Source organism: Stenella coeruleoalba (assembly GCF_951394435.1).
Source record: "Stenella coeruleoalba genome assembly, chromosome: 15".
NCBI lineage: Eukaryota > Metazoa > Chordata > Mammalia > Artiodactyla > Delphinidae > Stenella > Stenella coeruleoalba.
Genome location: NC_137161.1, coordinates 29032219 through 29052050, shown reverse-complemented (window position 1 = coordinate 29052050; position 19832 = coordinate 29032219). Strand labels below are relative to the sequence as shown.

The window sequence follows — 19832 nt, the reverse complement described above, 5'->3', positions numbered from 1 at the left end:
TAAATGCACACTTCTGTGGATTAAATACAGAAAGCCTGAGAGTCACTGAGCTGAAAGTTAACCAGAGTCATACTTTGACTTAGAGAGTCATACTTTGCTAACTTAGAGAGGTGGCTGAAGAAAAGTGCACTTCCACTAGTGAGGAAGAAAAGTACACTTCCACTAGTGAGGCAGAAAAGCTTTTGATTAGATGGGGACATGGTATAAACAGTAAGAATATTTCTTTGGCTTCTTTACCTCCCTCTACTAAACTATCTTCCCTGGTACTTCATAATCCTGACCTCCATGGGCATCTCTGTAGCATGTGATGTCAAAGACCATATCTCCCTTGCCTTTGGGCTGTTTGTTAGGTTCACCAAATTTGGGGATGATTTTTAAGCAGCAGTGAATATGAATGAGTCAGCAAACCTGGGTTCAGATCCCAGCTCTGCTACTTACAAAGTGACCTTATGTTAATTGCCCAACCTTCCTGAGTTTTCATTTCTTTTGCAGAATGAAGATGGAGGATTCATTCATCCTGTCAACAAACATTTTACTGAACATAGGCCAGGTGTGACAGAGGTGTGGTAGCTAGTATGTGACACAGATGTGGTACCTGGCATGTAGTAGGAACGAATGTTAGTGGACTTTCATCTTGTTCTTTTGTCCCCCTTATCAATAAATAGTGATACATTTTTTTATCACAATATTTCATTTTACCTATTCTCAGTTGAGTCTCAGTTCTCCCATCACTTCCCATAAAATCTACTAAAACCCCATTTTTTATACACCCAGCTGCTCTGATTCATTTCTATCATGTTAGCCATTAACTTGCACATGTAGACAGAACACCTCTAAACATTTGTTTCACACAGGAAACAGTTTTGCATTTCATTTTTCAACTTCCAGTGGCAGTAGATGGACAGTTTACTGATTAAATGTTGTTGGAACCTGTAAAATATGTTCAGTGTGTAAACTTGCCAGTTACTGTTATCTCAGTTGTTTCAGGTTTAAACGGGGTTGCTAAGAATCCTTCAGATTTCCTCTCTTCTTCAGGTCTTTTCAAAATTGCACTAGGGGGCTTTCCTGGTGGCGCAGTGGTTGAGAGTCTGCCTGCCGATGCAGGGGACACGGGTTCGTGCCCCGGTCCGGGAAGATCCCACATGCCGCAGAGCAGCTGGGCCCGTAAGCCATGGCCACTGAGCCTGCGCGTCTGGAGCCTGTGCTCCGCAACGGGAGAGGCCACAACAGTGAGAGGCCCGCGTACGGCAAAAAAAAAAAAAAAAAATTGCACTAGGGTTTATGGGAGCATTCTCATACCCTAGTTGCAGGGGAAAAGGGGGGCTCAGTTCTCTGTGCTCAGGATCTCTGTGTCTCAGTTCTCTGTGCTCAGGATCTGGTGCTATGTCTTGGGACCCCATCAATCCCTGCTATAAAATGGCTGCTTTGGACTGGCCCCTGGACCTGTGTACTTTGTCCTCTGAGACACACTGATCTCAGCCAGGTGCTTGAAATCTCTGAGCTCTGGGTCTCCTTATGTCAGGCCTCTACTGGTTCCATGCCATGTGGCACCAGTGTATTTCCTCACTGAGGCAGGCGTGGTCTTTGGGATCATCTGCCTGCCACTCGTATGCTGAGAGGACCAGGCTCATTACCAGAGGAACTTTTATCCTAACCTTTCCCTCATGAATGCTCTATAAGCTTTCCTGTGTTGCACTGACCATTGCATTGGGGTGAGTGTGGGACCTCTGGAGCGAGGTCAGTAAACCATGACCCTGGGACCAAATCTGGCCTGTGGCTTGTTTTTGTAGGGCCTAAGAGCTAAGAATGATTTTCACATTTTTAAAGGGTTATAAAAAAAAAATTGTGACAGAGACTATATGTGGCCCACAAAGTCTAAAATATTTATGATCTGACCATTTATGCAAAAGGATTGCCAGTTCCTGTTCTTGAGGTATGCGGCTTCATCTGTGCCATGTTCGGGGAGCATGGCAGAAGAGAACAGATATGATATTTGTAGAAATGAAAAACTCGTTGAAATTTAAAAGAAATGCATCGATTCATTAGCAAATTAGGCATGGCTTAAGAAAGTATTAGTGAACTGGAAGATCTAACCAAATAATTTATCCAGAACGCTACAAAGAGAGATAAAGAGGTGAAAGAGCGATTAGGAGATATAGAATGTGGAATGAGAGAATCTAGCTTCTGTTCTGCCCAGAAAGCAGAAAGGATAAATAGGAGTGTATTAGTGAGGGTTCTCCAGAGAAACAGAAGCAATAGGATATAGCTATAGATACAGATATAGATATAAATATAGATAAGAGATTTATTATAGGAATTGGCTCACATGGTTATGGAGGCCGAGAAGTTCCTTGGTCTGCAGGCTGCGAGCTGGATGATGTAATTCAGTTTGAGCCAGAAGGCCTGAGAATGGGGGTGGAGGCAGCTGATGTTACAGACCCAGGTCTGATACTGAAAGCCTGAGAACCCAGAGTGCCAATGTCTAAGGGGAGGAGGAAATGGATGTCTCAGCTCAAGCTGAGATGGAACTAATGTGCCCTTTCTTCACCTTTTGGCTCTGTTCTGGTGCTCAGCGGATTGGAGGATGACCACCCACGTTTGGGAGGGCCATCTGCTTTACTCAGTTCAATTCAGATGCTAATCTCTTCCAGGAGCACCCTCACAAACACACCCAGATATAGTGTTTTACCAGCTATCTGGGCATCCCTCAGCCCAGTCAAGTGTACAACATAAAATTAACCATCACCAGGAAGAACAATATTTGAAGAGCTGGTGGATGCAGTTTCCCCAGAACTGATGAAAAGCATGGATCCAAAGGTGCAGGAATGCATCTCAAGCAGGATAAATAAAAAGAAATCCAGGCTTTCACCCATTGTAATAAACCAGCAAAACACCAAGAACAAAGAGGTCTTGAAAGCATATTTTAAATTATTAATTCAAATTTATAATGGCCACAGATTATTCAGGATTTCTACTTTCTTGGACCATTTTTGTTATAGTTTTCTGGGAATTTGTTCATTTCATCTGTGCTTTCACATTTTATAGTATAGATTTGAATTGGAGAATTTTTTATGTTTTCTGCATCATCTGTAGTTGTGATTTTTTTTATCCTTAATATTTATTTTTACTTTCTTTCCATCGGTCTTGTCAGAAAGTTTTTAATCTTATTACCATTTCAAACAATGAACTTTTGATTTTGTTGATTCTCTCTATTGTCTGTTTATTTTCTTTTAAATTAGTTTTTGCTCTTATATTTATTATTTCCTTTCTTCTACTTGTTTGGCTTTATTTTGCTGTTCTCTGTTTCATTTCTTAATATGAATGTTGGTTCATTGGTTTAAACTTTTCTCCTTCAATATGCATTTCCCTCTAAGTACTTCTTTAGCCGTATTCCGCAAATTTTGGCGTGCAATACTTTCATTATAATTCAATTCCAAATTTATTCTAGTTTCCATTATGATAGCTTCTATGACCCACACATTGTTTAGATGGGTGTTAAAGGTTGAAGTCTGCCTTGCTTTCCATTGCTGCTTTCTAAGCATTATTTCCTCCTCTTTCTCTTAGAAAATCCCCAGCCACCCATCACTGCCTGGTAGCATCCAATTTTGCACTGGAAAGGACACTACTTACTTTTTGGATGAGGAGGCAAGATGCTATTGATCAAAACAGTTTTGGGGTGCCACAAGCTGTTGCATTTCCTCACCTCAGATTTACTATCCTGATTGCATTGTTCCAGCTTCTGTCAATGTCAGACTAGTTCTTTAAGTTGCCAGTGTGGCCCTGACAGCTGGCATCATTTTATGTGTGTGAGGCCCAGGCGACTCATTTTAGTCTGCCGACACTTCACAGACAGGAAGATTGAACTGGTGGGGGTGGTGGGAGGGTGAGCAGAGAAATGAGCCCAAAGCTGCATCTATTCATCTTCTCAGAACCCAGACTAAGCAATGTAATTCAGCTGGTCTTTTTTGGGCCCCTGAGAACATAGGTATGTTTTGAGCTAGCAGGCACCTTGGAGACCATATGATCTAACATCTTCTTTTGTGGATGAGGAATCAGCTATAACTGTTAATGTTCAAGAAGCTACAGAATCAATTTTTCCATTCACCAAAAAAAAAAAGGGGGGGGGAACTTCTCTGGTGGTCCAGTGGCTAAGACTCCACACTCCCAATGCAGGGGGCCCTGGTTTGATCACTGGTCAGGGAACTAGATCCCACATGATGCGCCTAGGAGTTTGCATGCCGCAGCTGAGGATCCTGCATACCACAGCTGAGGATCCCACATACTGCAACTAAAAGATCCCACATGTCACAAGGAAGATCCTGCACACAGCAACAGAGATCTGCGTGCCGCAACTAAAACCCGACGCAGACAAATAAATAAATAAATACTAAAAAAAAAGTGAGTGTGAAGGTACTGTAAGTGTACTTAAAAAAAAACAGGTTTTGTGTGCCTATTGCATGCCAAGTATCTTTTTAGGTGCTGAGGGTACAGTTGTAAACAAAACCAAGTCCCTGCCACCATGGAGTTTACACCCTAGGGGAGATAGAAAATCAAGTAAATACGTAGGACATCAGGCTTTGGTACGTGCTAAGGAATGTTGCATTGTTTTATAGAGACCATTGGTGAAGAGGCGACATTTTGAGTAGAGAGCTTAAGCGGATAAACCATGCAGAGATCTGGGAGGATAATAAAAGCGGTAGTAGTACTAACCCACGACCTCTTCCTTCAGAGATGTCACTGAAGACTTCATCTTCAAGTGCTAAGATGTTTCACCGTGGGAGGCTGACCAGGGTTCCTGAGGAAGATTTCAGGGTCAGGAGGGAATTTAGGTATTCACAGAAGAATGTGTAGGTCATTTGGAGATGGAGGGTGGAAAGAGAGTGAAGGCAAGAGGTGTAAGATCCATTCTGGTCAGTAGTTGGACAAAAGACTAAAGGATCTAGCATGTAAGATCCAGGATGTAAGAAGCCTTGAATGAAAGCCAGGATGAGTGGCTTGGGTCTGATGAGACTCTTACTCTCCATAAAGCAGTGTTTGATTGGAGATTAGTTTGGAGGTGACGTACAAGACAGATTTCTCACCAAGTTCCAGCTGAGAAAATGTCCTGCACGGGCAGCAGGTCTGAAGCATGCTCCAGGCTCAGCTTTAAAAAGCCACATGGCAGATCTTCCCTGGTGGCGCAGTGGTTGAGAGTCCGCCTGCCGATGCAGGGGACATGGGTTCGTGCCCCGGTCCGGGAAGATCCCACATGCTGCGGAGCAGCTAGGCGCGTGAGCCATGGCCGCTGAGCCTGCGCGTCCAGAGCCTGTGCTCCGCAACAGGAGAGGCCACAACAGTGAGAGGTCCTCGTACAGCAAAAAAAAAAAAAAAAAAAAAAAAGCTATGTGGGTCTTTTCTTTTCTCTGTGTTCACCCATTGGGAAGGATAATACACTATAGCATCTCTTCCTCTTTTCTTTTGCCCAGCCTTTGGCTCACTGTGTCATTTTGGTATAAATTAACACAGAGTTTTTACTCTGGGCAACACTAATGGGGATCTATGGAAATGAATGTGCTATTTAAGTTCCAGGGACCAGGGAAAGTTTCAGGAAAGGACATTGCATGAAACAACCACAGGATGGCGGCACTTCACACTCACTTCGTGAATTTTTCACATCAAATTTCAAAGGCTTCTAGCAATTCCTAGGCCAAAGAAACCCTGCAACATTCTTTGGTAATGAGTTACACATATATGCAACATTTCCTCACAAAGACTCAGAAGAATGGGAAGCCTTCTAGGACGATCATTTAGGAGTACAGGGTAAAAGTTTTGATCAGTCATTGCTGCTTGTGTTCATAACCTGAGCCTGAGGATGTTTGATCTTATAATAATATGTGATAATATCTGTTATTTATGGAGCGCTTAGCCTAATGCTTGGCACTTAGTCTTACATGTGTCTGCTTGTTGAATCTTCACAACAGAGTTTAGAAGTTGGGTTTATATGGTTAATTCTCCAGACACAGTCAGTGATAGAGAGATCTGTATGATCTACATACCTCATCTGCCTGACTATGATGCTGGGCCTTTCTTTACATTTTCCAAACTAATACTGCATTGAAGAATAAATTATGTGGCACAATACTACAGACAGCTCTCTTTAATAGAAATCTTCAGCACTCAAAACCAATCCCAATTTACAGAATTGGATGGCATGCACACACCTGGTGATTTTGCCCTTGAAGATTGAATTTCAGTTTTTGTTCCCTAGGAACCAAAAAGGATAAAGTCCATATGCACCTGTCCTTAGGTTTTAAAGGTATCCCTTGGAAACAGCACATGAGATATAAAAATATCCATCTGATGATCTTTGTCTGCTGTCTGGAGGGTTTAGTCCATTTGCATTTATTTTGATTCCTGATATATTTTGATTTATTTATATTTATATGCTTTGTATTTTTTGTGCTGTTTTTGTTTCTTTGCTCCTCCCTCCCCCCCTTTTTCTTGGAGGCACTAGTAACCCAAGATCACTTTATATTTTTATTTTTTTAGTAGCTAATGTTCTTTATTATTTTTCTTTTTTTAATTAAAATTTTATTGAAGTGTAGTTGATTTACAATTTTGTGTTAGTTTCAGGTGTACAGCAAAGTGATTCACTTATGTATATACATGTATCTATTCTTTTTCAAATTCTTTTCCCATTTAGGTTGCTACATAATATTGAGCAGAGTTCCTTGTGCTATACAGTAGGTCTTGTTGGTTATCCATTTTAAATATAGCACTGTGTACATGTCAATCCCAAACTTAACTATCCCTCCCACCCACCCTTTTCCCCTGGTAACCATAAGTTTGTTCTCTAAGTCTGTGAGTCTGTTTCTGTTTTGTAAATAAATATCTAGGAAGATATTGAATACAGTTCCCTGTGCTATACAGTAGATCCTTGTTGTTTATCTATTTTATATATAGTAATGTGTATCTGTTAATTGCAAACTCCTAATTCATCCCCCCCTTCCCCTTTGGTAACCATAAGTTTGTTTTCTATGTCTGTGAATCTATTTTTGTTTTGTAAATAAGTTGATTTGTATCATTTTTTTAAGATTTCACACATACGTGGTATCATATGATACTTGCCTTTCTCTGTCCGTCTTAGTGTGATAAACTCTAGGTCCATCCATGTTGCTGCAAATGGCATTATTTCATTCTTTTTTATGGTTGAGTAATATTCCATTGTGTGTGTGTGTGTGTGTGTGTGTGTGTGTGTGTGTGTGTGTGTGTGTGTGTATATTCCATGTATTCTTTATCCATTTATCTGTTGATGGACACTTAGGTTGCTTCCATGTCTTGGCGACTGAAAATAGTACTGCTATGAAGATTGGGGTGCATGTACCTTTTAGAATTAGAGTTTTTGTCTTTTCCAAATATATGCCCAGGAGTGGGATTACTGGATCATATGGTAACTCTATTTTCAGTTTTTTTAAGGAAACTCCATACTATTCTCCATAGTGGCTGCACCAATTTACATTCCCACAAATAGTTTAGGAGGGTTCCATTTTCTCCATACCCTCTCCAGCATTTATTATTTTTAGACTTTTTGATGATGGCCATTCTGACAGGTGTGAGGTGATACCTCATAATTTTGATTTGCATTTCTCTAGTAATTAGTGAAGTTTAGCATCTTTTCATGTGCCTGTTGGTCATCTGTATGTCTTCTTTGGAAAAATGTCTATTTAGGTCTTCTGACCATTTTTTTTTTTTTTTTTTGCGGTACGTGGGCCTCTCACTGTTGTGGCCTCTCCCGTTGCGGAGCACAGGCTCCGGACGCGCAGGCTCAGCGGCCATGGCTCACGGGCCCAGCCGCTCTGCGGCATGTGGGATCTTCCCAGACCGGGGCACGAACCCGTGTCCCCTGCATGGGCAGGCGGACTCTCAACCACTGGGCCACCAGGGAAGCCCTGCTGCCCATTTTCTTGATTGGTTGTTTTTTTGATATTGAGCTGTATGAACCGTTTGTGTATTTTGGAAATTAATCCCTTGTTGACTGCATTGTTTGCAAATATTTTCTCCCATTCCATAGGTTGTTTTTTCATTTTGTTTATGGCTTCCTCTGCTGTGCAAAAGCTTTTAAGTTTAATTTGGTCCCATTTGTTTATTTCTGCTTTTGTTTACATTACTCTAGGGATGAATCAAAAAAAACTATTGCTGTGATTTATGTCGAAGAGTGTTCTGCCTTTGGTTTTCTCTAGGAGTTTTATAGTATCTGGTCTTATATTTAGGTCTTTAATCCATTTTGAGTTTATTTTTGTGTATGGTGTTAGGAAGTGTTCTACTTTCATTCTTTCACATGTAGCTGTCCAGTTTTCTCAGCACCACTTATTGAAGAGAGTGTCTTCTCTCCATTGTATATTCTTGTCATCTTTATCATAGATTAATTGACCATAAGAGCGTGTGTTTATTTCTGGGCTTTCTATCCTGTTCCATTGATCTATGTGTCTGTTTTTGTGCCAGTACCGTACTATTTTGATTATTGTAGCTTTGTAGTATAGACTGAATTCAGGGAACATGATTTTTCCAGTTCTGTTCTTCTTTCTCAAGATTGTTTTGGCTATTCAGGGTCTTTAGTTTTTTCCATACAAATTAAAAAATGTTTTGTTCTAGTTCTGTGAAAAATGCCACTGGTAATTTGATAGGGACTGCACTGAATGTGTAGATTGCCTTGGGTAGTATGGTCTTTTTAACAATATTGATTCTTCCAATCCAAGAACACTATATCTTTCCATTTGTTTGCATGGTCTTTAATTTCTTTCATCAGCGTCTTATAGTTTTCGGAGTACAGGTTTTTTGCCTCTTTAGGTAGGTTTATTCCTAAGTATTTTATTCTTTTTGATGTGATGGTAAATAACCTAAGATCACTTTAAATTAAATTTTCCATTTGAGTTTTTTTTTTTTTGAACATGCAGCTGGTATGGGGATTTTGATTCTCTGTGTGAGCGCTGCCTTGTGGATATAAATTCTCAAAGGAGACTTTTTGTCCACCACTTTCTGCTGACGTCAAGAGAGACAAATGTCCCTTTTGTTTGGCAGGCTTATTCCTTATTGTCTCTTATACAGCATGTGGAACTTTGGTGCCCCAGCTTTGGGTAGGGCTCTACAAAGCATATCTGAATTGAGGATCACCAGTGTAGTGGATGCTGTTGGTACCCTGCCCAGGTACCTACTGGCTGGTTCATCACTCCCAGTTTCTGTGAGTGTGTGAGTCACGGGGTGATCAGGTGCCCCCTTGATCTTCAGCAAAAGTGTGTTCCTACTTATGTGGTTCTGTGTATAATGGAGCTCTTTATAGACATTGAGCATGTATATTATTAGAAATGAAAGGATCAGCCTGTAGAAATAGTGTCTGACAGAAAAATTCAGTGTCTCTTTCATTTCCCTCCAGTAAGACAAATTCACAGACAAACTAAGGTAATATCAGTAAGATACCAGTTATATTCCTATGGATGAATTATTAAATGGACTTTCTAGTTCAAATCATTCTTAGGTGAGCTGAGGAAAGAAAGAAAGAGAGGAAAGAAGGAAGGAAGGGAAGGAAAGAGGGAAGGAGGGAAGAGTGGTCTTCATGCTTGATGACCCCTGGATAGGCTGAGTAGCGAAGCTTTAAGATGGAATTAGCTGGAAGATCAAACCTGAGAATGCAGAGATGAAAGCACAATTTAGACAGTTTTCTAACGACATGTCCCAGCTGTAAAGCCACACCACATGAACATCCCTCCTCTCTTACCCTTGCCTTCTTTCTCTACCCAACTCCCTAGCTCACCTAGTTTCCTGTTGCGCTTGACAGTAGCAGGAGCCATCATTAATGAATCCTCTGACGGATGTCTTTCAAAAAAGCTTTAGCGTTTTCTTGATAGAGATCTGGTAACTATTCGAATTAGGAGATCTCCTGTTAAAATATGTCCAAAAATTCTTCGAGAGATGAAGCCAAATTTCCTTCTCTTTGAGTGTAAGCTAGACTTAGTGACTCCATTCTAATGAATAGAAACTGGTGGAATTGATAGTGTAACTTCTTAGAACAGGTTATAAGAGGCCTTGTGGCTTCCTCTTTGCTTTCTCTCGGATCACTGGCTCTGGGGGGAAATCAGCTGCTGTGTTGTGAGGACACCCAAGCAGCCCTATGAAGAGGTCCACGTGGGGAGTAATCAAGTCTGTGGATAGCCAGCAAAGAACTGAAGGCTCCTGCCAGCAGCTGTGAGTGAGCCATTTGCAAACATATCTTCTAGCCCTGTCAAATCTTCTGATGACCATAGCCCTGCCTCAGATCTTGACTGCAATATGCAGAACCAGAACTGCCCAGTGAAGCCAATCCCAAGTTCTTGACCCACAGAAACTATGTGAGATAATAAATGTTTATTGTTTTAAGCTGTTAAGTTTTGGGGATACTTTGTTATGCAGCAACAGATAACAAATACATTCCTTCACATAAAGTTGTGCGTCATCAGAACAGGATAATTTGTCTGTGTTTGTGGTGGGTGTGTAGGGATATTGGTTAACCTTGGAAGCCTGAGGGTAACCATTGGAAGTCCTGGGTTGTTACTGGCACCCTGCTGATACTTGCCCTTGCTGGCAAGGCCTCTTCAGCGGTCAGGCCTCCAGGGCTGATGCTCCCATGAGACTTCTGCACAGAACCAGTATGTGACACACAGCATTGCCAGAGACAAGGCTCTGCACTGCACCCTTTGCAAAACTCCCCCCAAAACCATCTTCTGTGTCCCTTTATAATAAACAATCAAATTCCTTTTAGAATTTCATGCATGAGAAAGATTTTTATGCCCTGAGAAATATTTTGTTTCCTTCAATTAGATAAGGAGAACCACACTGCTCTCTCTCCTTGCCTTGCTGCCAGGGAGGCTCCAGTGCATTTTTGGTGCTTGATGGCATCAGCTCCCCTCAGGCTAGTTTCTGGGGAATCACCATCTTCCCACTCACTAAGGCTGGACTTCAGTTCATTTACTTTTATTTTCATCGGCTTCTTCAACCTTTTGTTTACACTGGCTCACCTCCTTTGGATAGAGGTGGTGATCAGGAATGTGGGTCCCTCTGCAACCTCCTCCCAGTTGATGGGGCTGCCAGAGCCCAACATGGGCTCCTTGCAAAAAGTCTATGATGGTGGTCATGGTCCTGCCCCCTCTTCCCAAGTCTGGAGCCGAGGGAAACCGCTGTGAGTGCAAGGTCTAGAGCTGCCTGAGCCAAGATACAGGGAAGGGTAGTTAGTGAGGGGAAGGCTCAGCTCTTCTAAAAAGTGGATAAAGCCATTGTCCTCCTGTTTTGGTAGCAAACAAGGGCTTGAGCCTGAGTAATCAAGGTTCCCACGTTCACTGAGAAGGGGGAGAATGTGCATGTGTGTGAGAAGAGAGAGGAAGAGAGAACGATTTGCGGGGGTGAGATGAGCTGTTGGGAGTCCAAGGATCAGCCCCAGGACCCTGCTCCATTAGTCCCAGCTGTCAGTGGGGAGGTCTCTGAGCACTCCTTCCAGAGGCTGACCTCCAAGGACGAGCCTGAGGCTGGGCTTGGCCAGAGTCTGGTCTGATGCCAGGGGGTGCTGGGAGGCAGGCGACACAGTCCTGCCAGCAGAACTGGAGGCCCTAGAGCCCTGCGCCTTCTGGTCCAGGGTCTGGCTTGGGCTAGCAGGGTGATGTGCGGTCCCTGCAAAATGAACAAGACAAGAATGAGGATGTGGGAGATTTCCCTACAGTTTTCTGGTGTGGAACTGGAGCTCTCTGGAGCTGCCCTGTGCTGTCATTAGCTTTCAGTCCTATTTAGTGATGTGAGAATGGTCGGATCACCCTCAGGCAACTAGGTGCACCTTGGCCTAGTCTTGGCATAAACAGCTGTGCAGGAGGAGCTGGCTGGAGAACTAGATTTTGAATGCTGGCCTTAGGCTAGACTCTGTGAGCCTGGTTTTCTTGAGAATAAAATTGGAGCAATAATAACGGCCTCACAGGTGGCTACCAGGGTCAAATATGACAATAGGGTTATGGAAACTGTTTGGATCAACCCCAGAATGGTGCTCCTGCTAATCAAATCCATTTCCAGCTCTTTCTCTTACTTGTTTCCTTCCTTCAACTCTGAGTTGGGGGCAATTACTGGCTTGTTCTTCACCAAATCCAGTTCCAGGGACATAGAGATAGACTAAGTTTACATCGTGGATGGTATGGCCTGTGGCTGAAGCCCCGGCTTTGATGGGCACCATGTCCATGTGTGACCTCCAGGCTCCTCCCCGTCCCCGCTTGATGCAGGTAGAATCACAGGATGGACAGAGCCAGGGTTCCCCACATCACTGTAACGGAGCAGGACCCCATGGGGCCTTCCTGGGACAGGCTTTCCCCCATATCCTCTGCTTTAGCTCTTCTCTGAAGTACATAAATAACAGTATTTGATGCACATTTCCTGAGTTGTTTTATAGATGTGAAAACACCCCACCAAATGGAAGAGGTTAACTACTTGATGACCATGAGCACATAGCCCCAGGCCTCCTGGAGCCTAAGGACTGATAACATTAACCCCTGTGACACCACCCTGTTTCCTCACCATCAGCCAATCAGAGAACTGTGCATGAGCTGATCACACACCCTAGGATCCCCTTCCCTCACGTGGCTTTTAAAAATGCTTTGTCGAAACCCTCTGGGGAGCTTGGGACTTTTAGGGCATGAGCCACCTGTCTCCTTGCATGACACTGCAATAAACCTTTCTCTGCTCCAAACTCCGACGTTTCAGTTTGTTTGGGCTCACTGTGTGTTGGGCATGTTGCAGCAAAAATAGAAATAAGACTTAAATAGAAATGAGACTTTTCTTTTCTGATAAACAAGGAAAATAAGGAAACAATGAACAGGCTGGGGAAACAGAATAAACAGGCCTGAAAGAGTTAAGCAATCTTGGTTATTCTTCAGCGGCTACTACTAACAAACACTTGTAGCTAGACTTGTCCTTCACAAAGCTAAACAAAGCTAATTACTCTCTGACTCCATAGGAATTGTTCTCTGCACCTGGCATTCTTCTCCCCCTACACTCCCCTGTAGCATTCTGCATTTCAAAAAGAATGTCTTGACAACTTCAGGGACACCAGACCTGGTTGCTGAGCTGCCTGAGGCCAGCTTTGGCTGTAAATTTGCAGAAGAAAAGAAAAACATGCAAGACCTTCATTACTTTGAGCCTGACCACCTACCCCTGGGATATAAACCTCTATTCCCCAGGGAGGGGAGCACAGTTCTTGAGGCCCTAGCCCACTGTGTTCCCTCTTTGCCTGGCAAAGAATAAAGGTACTCTTTCTCGTTCCTCCAAAACTCTGTCTTCATATTTCCTTTTGGCATCAGTGTACAGAGAGCCAATATTTTGGCATCAGGCACACAAACTTACGTTAACATTACCACTTGGGAAGAAAGTGGTCATCAAGTGGAAACACCCAATTTGGACATTATGGAGTGAGAAATAAAGTTTTATTGTGTTTGAGCCATTAGCTGTTTTTGGCCTGTTTGTTACATCAGTGTCATTCTAGTGCTAACTTCAAGAAAGAGAAGATAAATGAGGGCAGCAACAGAGGCTACTGGAGTTTTCCAGGGAAAGATTAACCATCTTCCTCAGCTCTCCCCCACACCCTAGTCCCACTGATGTGTTCACATAACCCTTTCATATACTGTAATATTGACTTAATCAGCATAAAATGGAAAGAAAGAGCTTTTGATCTGAAATAAAAAATTCAAATTTGGAGAGGGGCAAACTTTAGATCAGCAGCAGTAGAGAAAGGAGGGGAAGGGAATGGGTAAGGTGGACAGGAACAGTGGGACTGTAGGTGAGGTAGGAGATAGATGGGGCCACCCCACAAGGGTAAGCAGCTGGAGTTCATTCCCCGTGGACAGAAACTCCAAAATATCAATAGCAGGACAATCAAGAGAGGAGGCTGGGTCCTGCCCAGATAAGAGATAAAAGACCACATATTTCTCATTCTTGAAGTCAAGGAGACCTTCCTGACTAGAAAGCTCCTTGGAGGTCAAAAGGGGAGTGATGTCAAGGCCACCCATAGGCCTCTTTGCTGGAATCCATCTTAGCTGAGAGATGCTCACACACACAGGGGAGGACCCTGAGATATACCAAATACAGACTCAGAACCAGGCAAATCAAAATGATAGGCCAAAGGAAACCCAGAAGAAATGCCCCATATAAGTGATTTAAATTACCACAAGGGCGTGACTCTCTCTCTGAGCCCACCCGTGTGTCTATCCACAAGTACTGTACTTTTTCCTCCTAATAAACACTTTGTTTCACTACTTTCCTTCTTTGTGGGAACTCTTTTCTGCAAAGTTGAAGGGTCAGGGCCTTATCACTGACCATTTGTCTAATGGCTAGGATTCTGCACTCTCACTGCTGCAACCCTACCTTAATCTGTGGCCGGGAACCAAAACCTTGCTTAAAGCCGCTGCAGGCCGAGGCCACCCAAGATCATGGGCACGTGAATGGACCACTGTCAAACCAATGTAACTTTCTTGCTTTCTCATGTTAAATGTTTTATAAACCTATTTTTTCCTTCCATCGGTGTCCAAATAAGTCCATTCCATTTTTTTGTCTTGTTTTTGTTGGTGATATGACAACATAGTATCACATTTATTCCATTTCCTGCCCTGTGTGGAAAAATTAGGTGAATTCAAACACCTTCTATAGGGACTTCCTTGGTGGTCCTGTGGGTAAGACTCCACTCTCCAAATGCAGGGGGCCAGTGTTCAACCCCTGGTCTGGGAACTAGATCCTGCATGCATGCTGCAATTAAGAGTTCACATGCCTCAACTAAGAGTCTGCATGTCGCAACAAAGAGTCCACATGTCACGACTAAGAGTCCGCATGCCGCAACTAAGTCCGCATGCTGCAACTAAAGATCCTGCATGCCACAATGAAGACCCAGCGCAGCCAAAATAAATAAATAATAAAAAAAAACCAAACAAAAAAGCCCCCCCAAAACACTTTCTTCTGCTCCACAATAAGTGCCAGCCGTTCGCTCTTCTGCATTCCATCTCTCAATGAGGCTTCCAAGCTATTGATGGACTGCAGCTGATCTTGCTGACAAGAATGTCTGTAGTTTTGAAATGCCTTCCATATATTTTGGAGACTTACCAGGAATAGGTTCTATATTGACACAGACCTCTTGTCCTCTTTTTGTAACATCCACTTGTTTATGGCTTATTTGAATACTTATTGCTATTCCAATATCAACAAGTGTTTGCTAGGGATACACACAGGTGCCCTTTTTTGCTCCGGATCTGCTTCTACAGTCACTCTCTGCACTATTGGAGCTCGAGAACTGAGGATTTTCATCTTCAGGGAAATACTGCTATGTGCTTAAATTCTTCTTGGTTCTGTTTCCTAGAGATGCCTATATGTTACAAAGGCATCAAATAAATGATAAGTAATCTCTGCACTAAAAATTCTAACTCCTAAACTCTCAGCCATTTCTTGAGCATCTCATTCAATTTCCACATCGAAGGTCAAAATTACCGCATATTGACACTTTAATTTTGACACAGGGACAATCCTTGGAAAATGAGATCAGATCAGAGATGGTCTCTTTCAATTTGACCTTTCCTCACTCCCAAGGTAGAGATGGTCTGTGATTATTCCCCTTTGAAGCTCTGTGACACCTTTTTTGGAATGTGTGTGGCTTTTTCTCACCCTGTTATCCTAGCTATTCCAGTGCTGCTCTTTTCTCTAAGAGAATACAAACTGGTTCTGGTGGGAGTAGCAGCTGCTAGATGCAAATCTCCCTATTTCTCCTCCTAAAGAAAATGCTTAAAACAACACACAAAACAAATACCTCCTCCATCCCTGGCAGCTGTGATCCATGTCAGCCAACTTCAGAGCATCTTAAAGGATCTGGATGGGACACAAACCCAATGCTCCTACATTGGGCTAAATAGCCAGATATTAAGAGGATAGGACACGGGAAATGACAGACTCGGGAATGAGAGTGAAGAAGACAAAGTCGCTTCAGAAACGAAGATGAAATGACTAAGAACCACCACCATAGAAAATGTGAGAGACTCAGGGGATAGAAATGAGGGAAACAACCCTGGTATTTCCCCATTTTACAGACAATCCTCCTCCTCCTACCAGCTCACGTTCATTGGTTCTCTGTGCCAGAAAGTCTGTGTAGCACTTCACATGCATAATCCCACCTCATTTGTACCGCCCCTCGAGGTTGCCTGTGATTCACTCTTGTTTTATTTTGCCCAGCTTCATACAGCTAATAATTGCCAGAAATCTGATTTCAATCCCAGATGTATCTGATTTCACAGCATTTGCTCTTTACATTTTCCCACGTGGCCTTGTAAAAGTAATCATCGTGAAATAGAATTTACCTTCTTTGGTGAGCTGGGTGGCATTTTTGGAGTTGCGTTTAGCTGTGTCCTCTGAATCTCTGGCTGTGGCTCTGCCTTTGAAAGATTTGTGGCTCTTTTCAACTTCACGTAGCTGCAGGAAAAAAAATGAAAGGTTGATCCTGGTCAGGGAAATGAGTGTTTGAGTTTCGGAGCCCAGGATGGTGAGATCTAGAGGGCAGCCACCTTAAATAGCCGGTTCTTGTCCTCACCGCTGGTTGGAGACGGCACCTGGGACTCAGGTTTGCATGGCATTTGAAGGAACATCTGGCCAGGGGAGGACAGAACCTCTGCCAATCCTGTATTTCAATGGTTTTCTATACCTGGGCAGGAGGAAGTGTGGGTGGGGAACTGGCAGTGAGGCTGATGAGATTAGTTCCAGAAGAGGGGGTGAGGAAGCAAGGAAGGCAGGGCTTAGGGAGGGTTGGTGTAGAGCCTTTACCGCGTGAAGAAGGTGGGGTTGGGGGCTGGGAGAGCAGAAGAGGCAGTCAGCGTGTCAGCAGATGTTGAGAGAGGCTGCCCCAGTGTGGAGGGGACTTAAGAGACTCCTTAGGTCATGGGGCACAAGCACTATGTTGTTCTGACAATGCTGTTTTCTTTAGTATTTCTAGTTTTAGTTTTAATAGGTAGGAATTACTGTGGGTACTGGTTTTATTGTGTATGAACATTGGTTTAATCTATTGAGTTTCTCCTGTTCTTTAGCAACCGCTCAAAATTTAAGTCATTACTGTTATGTATTCCCAAATACCCTCAGAATATAAATGCATGTCATTGAGTCTCTCAAGGCTGCTTCCTACCATGCAGATAATTTGGGGTTTGGTTTAGAGGAAAGCCATTTAAAGAATACAACTGGGCTCAAAGAGCAAATCAGCAAAAACCAAAAACATAACATCTTTTTGAATGAAAATGCCCGACAGACTCACCGCTTGGATTTTCTTTCTCAGCTGGGCATTAGCTCGGGAAAGGCTTTTGGAAACTGAGTTCAGGTAGTAAATGGCCAGGCTGCAAGAGAAAAGCATGCTCCGGGGGTACTGTGATCTTGGAAAATGGCAAGAGCTGGACACCTTTCCCGAAGAATCACAGCAGGCTTCCCGGAATAGGTGACCAGGCTTTGCCCCTGGGCAGGGTGGAGGGAGGTCTTAGCATCATCTTAAGTTCTCCACTTAACATCATTGACAAGGTCTTGGACATCCCTGTTCTCTCTCTATTTTTTTGAACACATTTCTAGTTCTCAGAGTGTTTAATAAAGGTTAGCTAAAGGAATCAGTCCTCTTCTGGGGAACCTGAAGAGGCAGGGGAGAGGCAGGGTTTCTTGTCTGCAGAAACAGCTGCTTGTGTTTCCTGGATACCTGCCCTGTGTCAGGCTCTGTGCCATGTGCATCCCACTCCACGTCTCACTGGTTTTGATGAAACCCTGTGAAGAAGAAAGGATGACTCCTGTCTTTACAGGTCAGCATCCTGGAATGCAGAGAGTTTAAGTCACTTGCCCAAGGCCGCCCTATCTATTTGCACTTGTCGGAGACCACATTTGATGCCAAAGCCTTCAAGTGCGGAGAGAGGAGAGAGAGGTGCTAAGTGACCTGCTCCAAGCTTGCCTAGAAACACAACTGCACAGACCCCAAAGGCCCTCTACCCAGGGTGCCCTGATGGGAATGTCTGTCCTGGGCTTGTGGTTTTCAGAGTCCAGCCCCCACTGGCTGACTGGGTGGCTGGGTGTCCTTTGAGGCCATAGCCTGGGCTTCCCTTTCACAGGATCTAGGATTTGGGGCTTGTCCTGGATGTACCACCTGAGAAGGAGGGGCCACAAAAGCCCGGGATGCCTCCTGGACTGGGTGCTCCAACAGCCTGTCCTTATCTGTCACTTTTCTTGGGTCTTCTGATCCTTGCCCTCAGGGTGGATCCTGAGGTGGAGCCACTTCAGCAGAATCCTCGAGCTCTCTTACAGGCAGAAGGGAGGAACCACGCAGCCTTTGGTAGAGTATGGGTCAGAGGCTGTCCCGTGAGCTTCCTGAAGCAAAGACTCAGAGGACCGTGGGCGACAAGAGGCCAGAAGGAGGACAAGCAAGGGACCACCATCTGTTGGGAAGGCGCCCATGAGGCCTTGCCCTCTCTCCTAATTCACAGCCCATTTGTTAGGGAGGAACCAGAGATCAGAGAAGATAAAATGCTCCTGGGTGGCTGTGTTCCTCCTGAGGCTGTTTCCAAGCTTAGCATTTCCCTGTGCCGCCCCGTAAGGTCAGGTTTGGTGTCTGGGTTCCAGAATTTCCTCAGGTGGTTGTCACTACCATGTCAGCCCTCCTTCATGCCGGGACTAGAAGCAGAGGATGTCTGAAGTCAAGGATGTAAGGAAATACACCTATTTTGGAGAGCAATTCAGCACTATCTTCAAAGATTGAAGAAACGCATACCTATGACCCAGCAATACCACTTCTAGAAGTCTATCTTAGAGAAAACTGTAATATGCACGCAAGGAGACATATAAGGAGATAGCCAAAAAGTGGAAACAACCTATCTCTATGCAGAGAAATGGTTAAACTGTGGTTTAATCACACAACTGATAAAAGAAATTTTCATATATTGAGGTATGGGGAAATCATTCTGGCTTATACATGAGCTAACTTGAATTTTATGCTAAGTAAAGCAGCCTGCTTGTGACCTATCAAGCATACGTTGTACATCTGCTTTTTTTTTTTTTTTTTTTTTTTTTTTGGTGACCTCACGACTTGCGGGATCTCAGTTTCCTGACCAGGGATTGAACCCGAGACACGGCAGTAAAAGCCCAGAATCCTAACCACTAGGCCACCAGGGACCTCCTATATCTATTTTAATTATGAAAGAAAAGGGCACATTAACCAGAAGTAAAGAATGTCCATGTGAAAAATAAAGATTAAATGTCTCCTTTCCTAGGATTCCAATGCTGGTCCTCCTTTGATGATAAGATTCGCTTCCCAGATGCCAAGGCCATGCTGACTCGCTGTGTGTGTGCTGATCGGTTTTTTTTTTTGAAATCTTGAAAGAATGTATCCCTGATTTGTTTAATGTTCTTTGTTCTGTCAAGATATAAAATTGTGCTGAAAACCATGCTTCTCTGGAGCAACTTCTCAGAGTTATCCAGGAAGCTGTCTTCTGAGCTATAGTCCTCAGTTTGGCTCAAATAAAACTCTTTTCTATTCCTATTACAGATTGTTTATTGATTATTTTTGTGACACAGTGGAATACAACAGAGCCATGAAAATGTGTGCTTGTGTATCCACATGAAAAAGTCCCCCAAACATAACGTGAGTGAGGAAAGCTGTGTAGTCTGAACGAGTCATGAAAAATTTTTGAACTCAGAAAGCAATAGTACATACACGTGATTAAATGGTCCAGATTGGAAATGATGAAAACTAATCCAAATAGTGGTCACCTTTGGAGAGGGAGGGAGAGAGAAAGACTGGGTGGGGC

General features: G+C 43.4%; 1 protein-coding gene across 1 annotated transcript in view; it reads right to left on the bottom strand.

Moving 5' to 3' along the window:
- Positions 1 to 11378: 11378 nt before the first annotated feature.
- Positions 11379 to 19832, bottom strand: part of TMC2 (transmembrane channel like 2) — a gene marked incomplete at its 5' end in the record, with an annotated part of 81093 nt that continues 72639 nt past the window's right edge. Inside the window, 4 exons of the mRNA XM_079945434.1 lie at positions 11379 to 11591; positions 11721 to 11782; positions 16371 to 16482; positions 17312 to 17390. Coding sequence (XP_079801560.1) covers positions 11472 to 11591; positions 11721 to 11782; positions 16371 to 16482; positions 17312 to 17390 — 373 coding nt within the window. The 3' untranslated portion in view covers positions 11379 to 11471. The remainder of the gene's footprint in view (positions 11592 to 11720; positions 11783 to 16370; positions 16483 to 17311; positions 17391 to 19832) is intronic.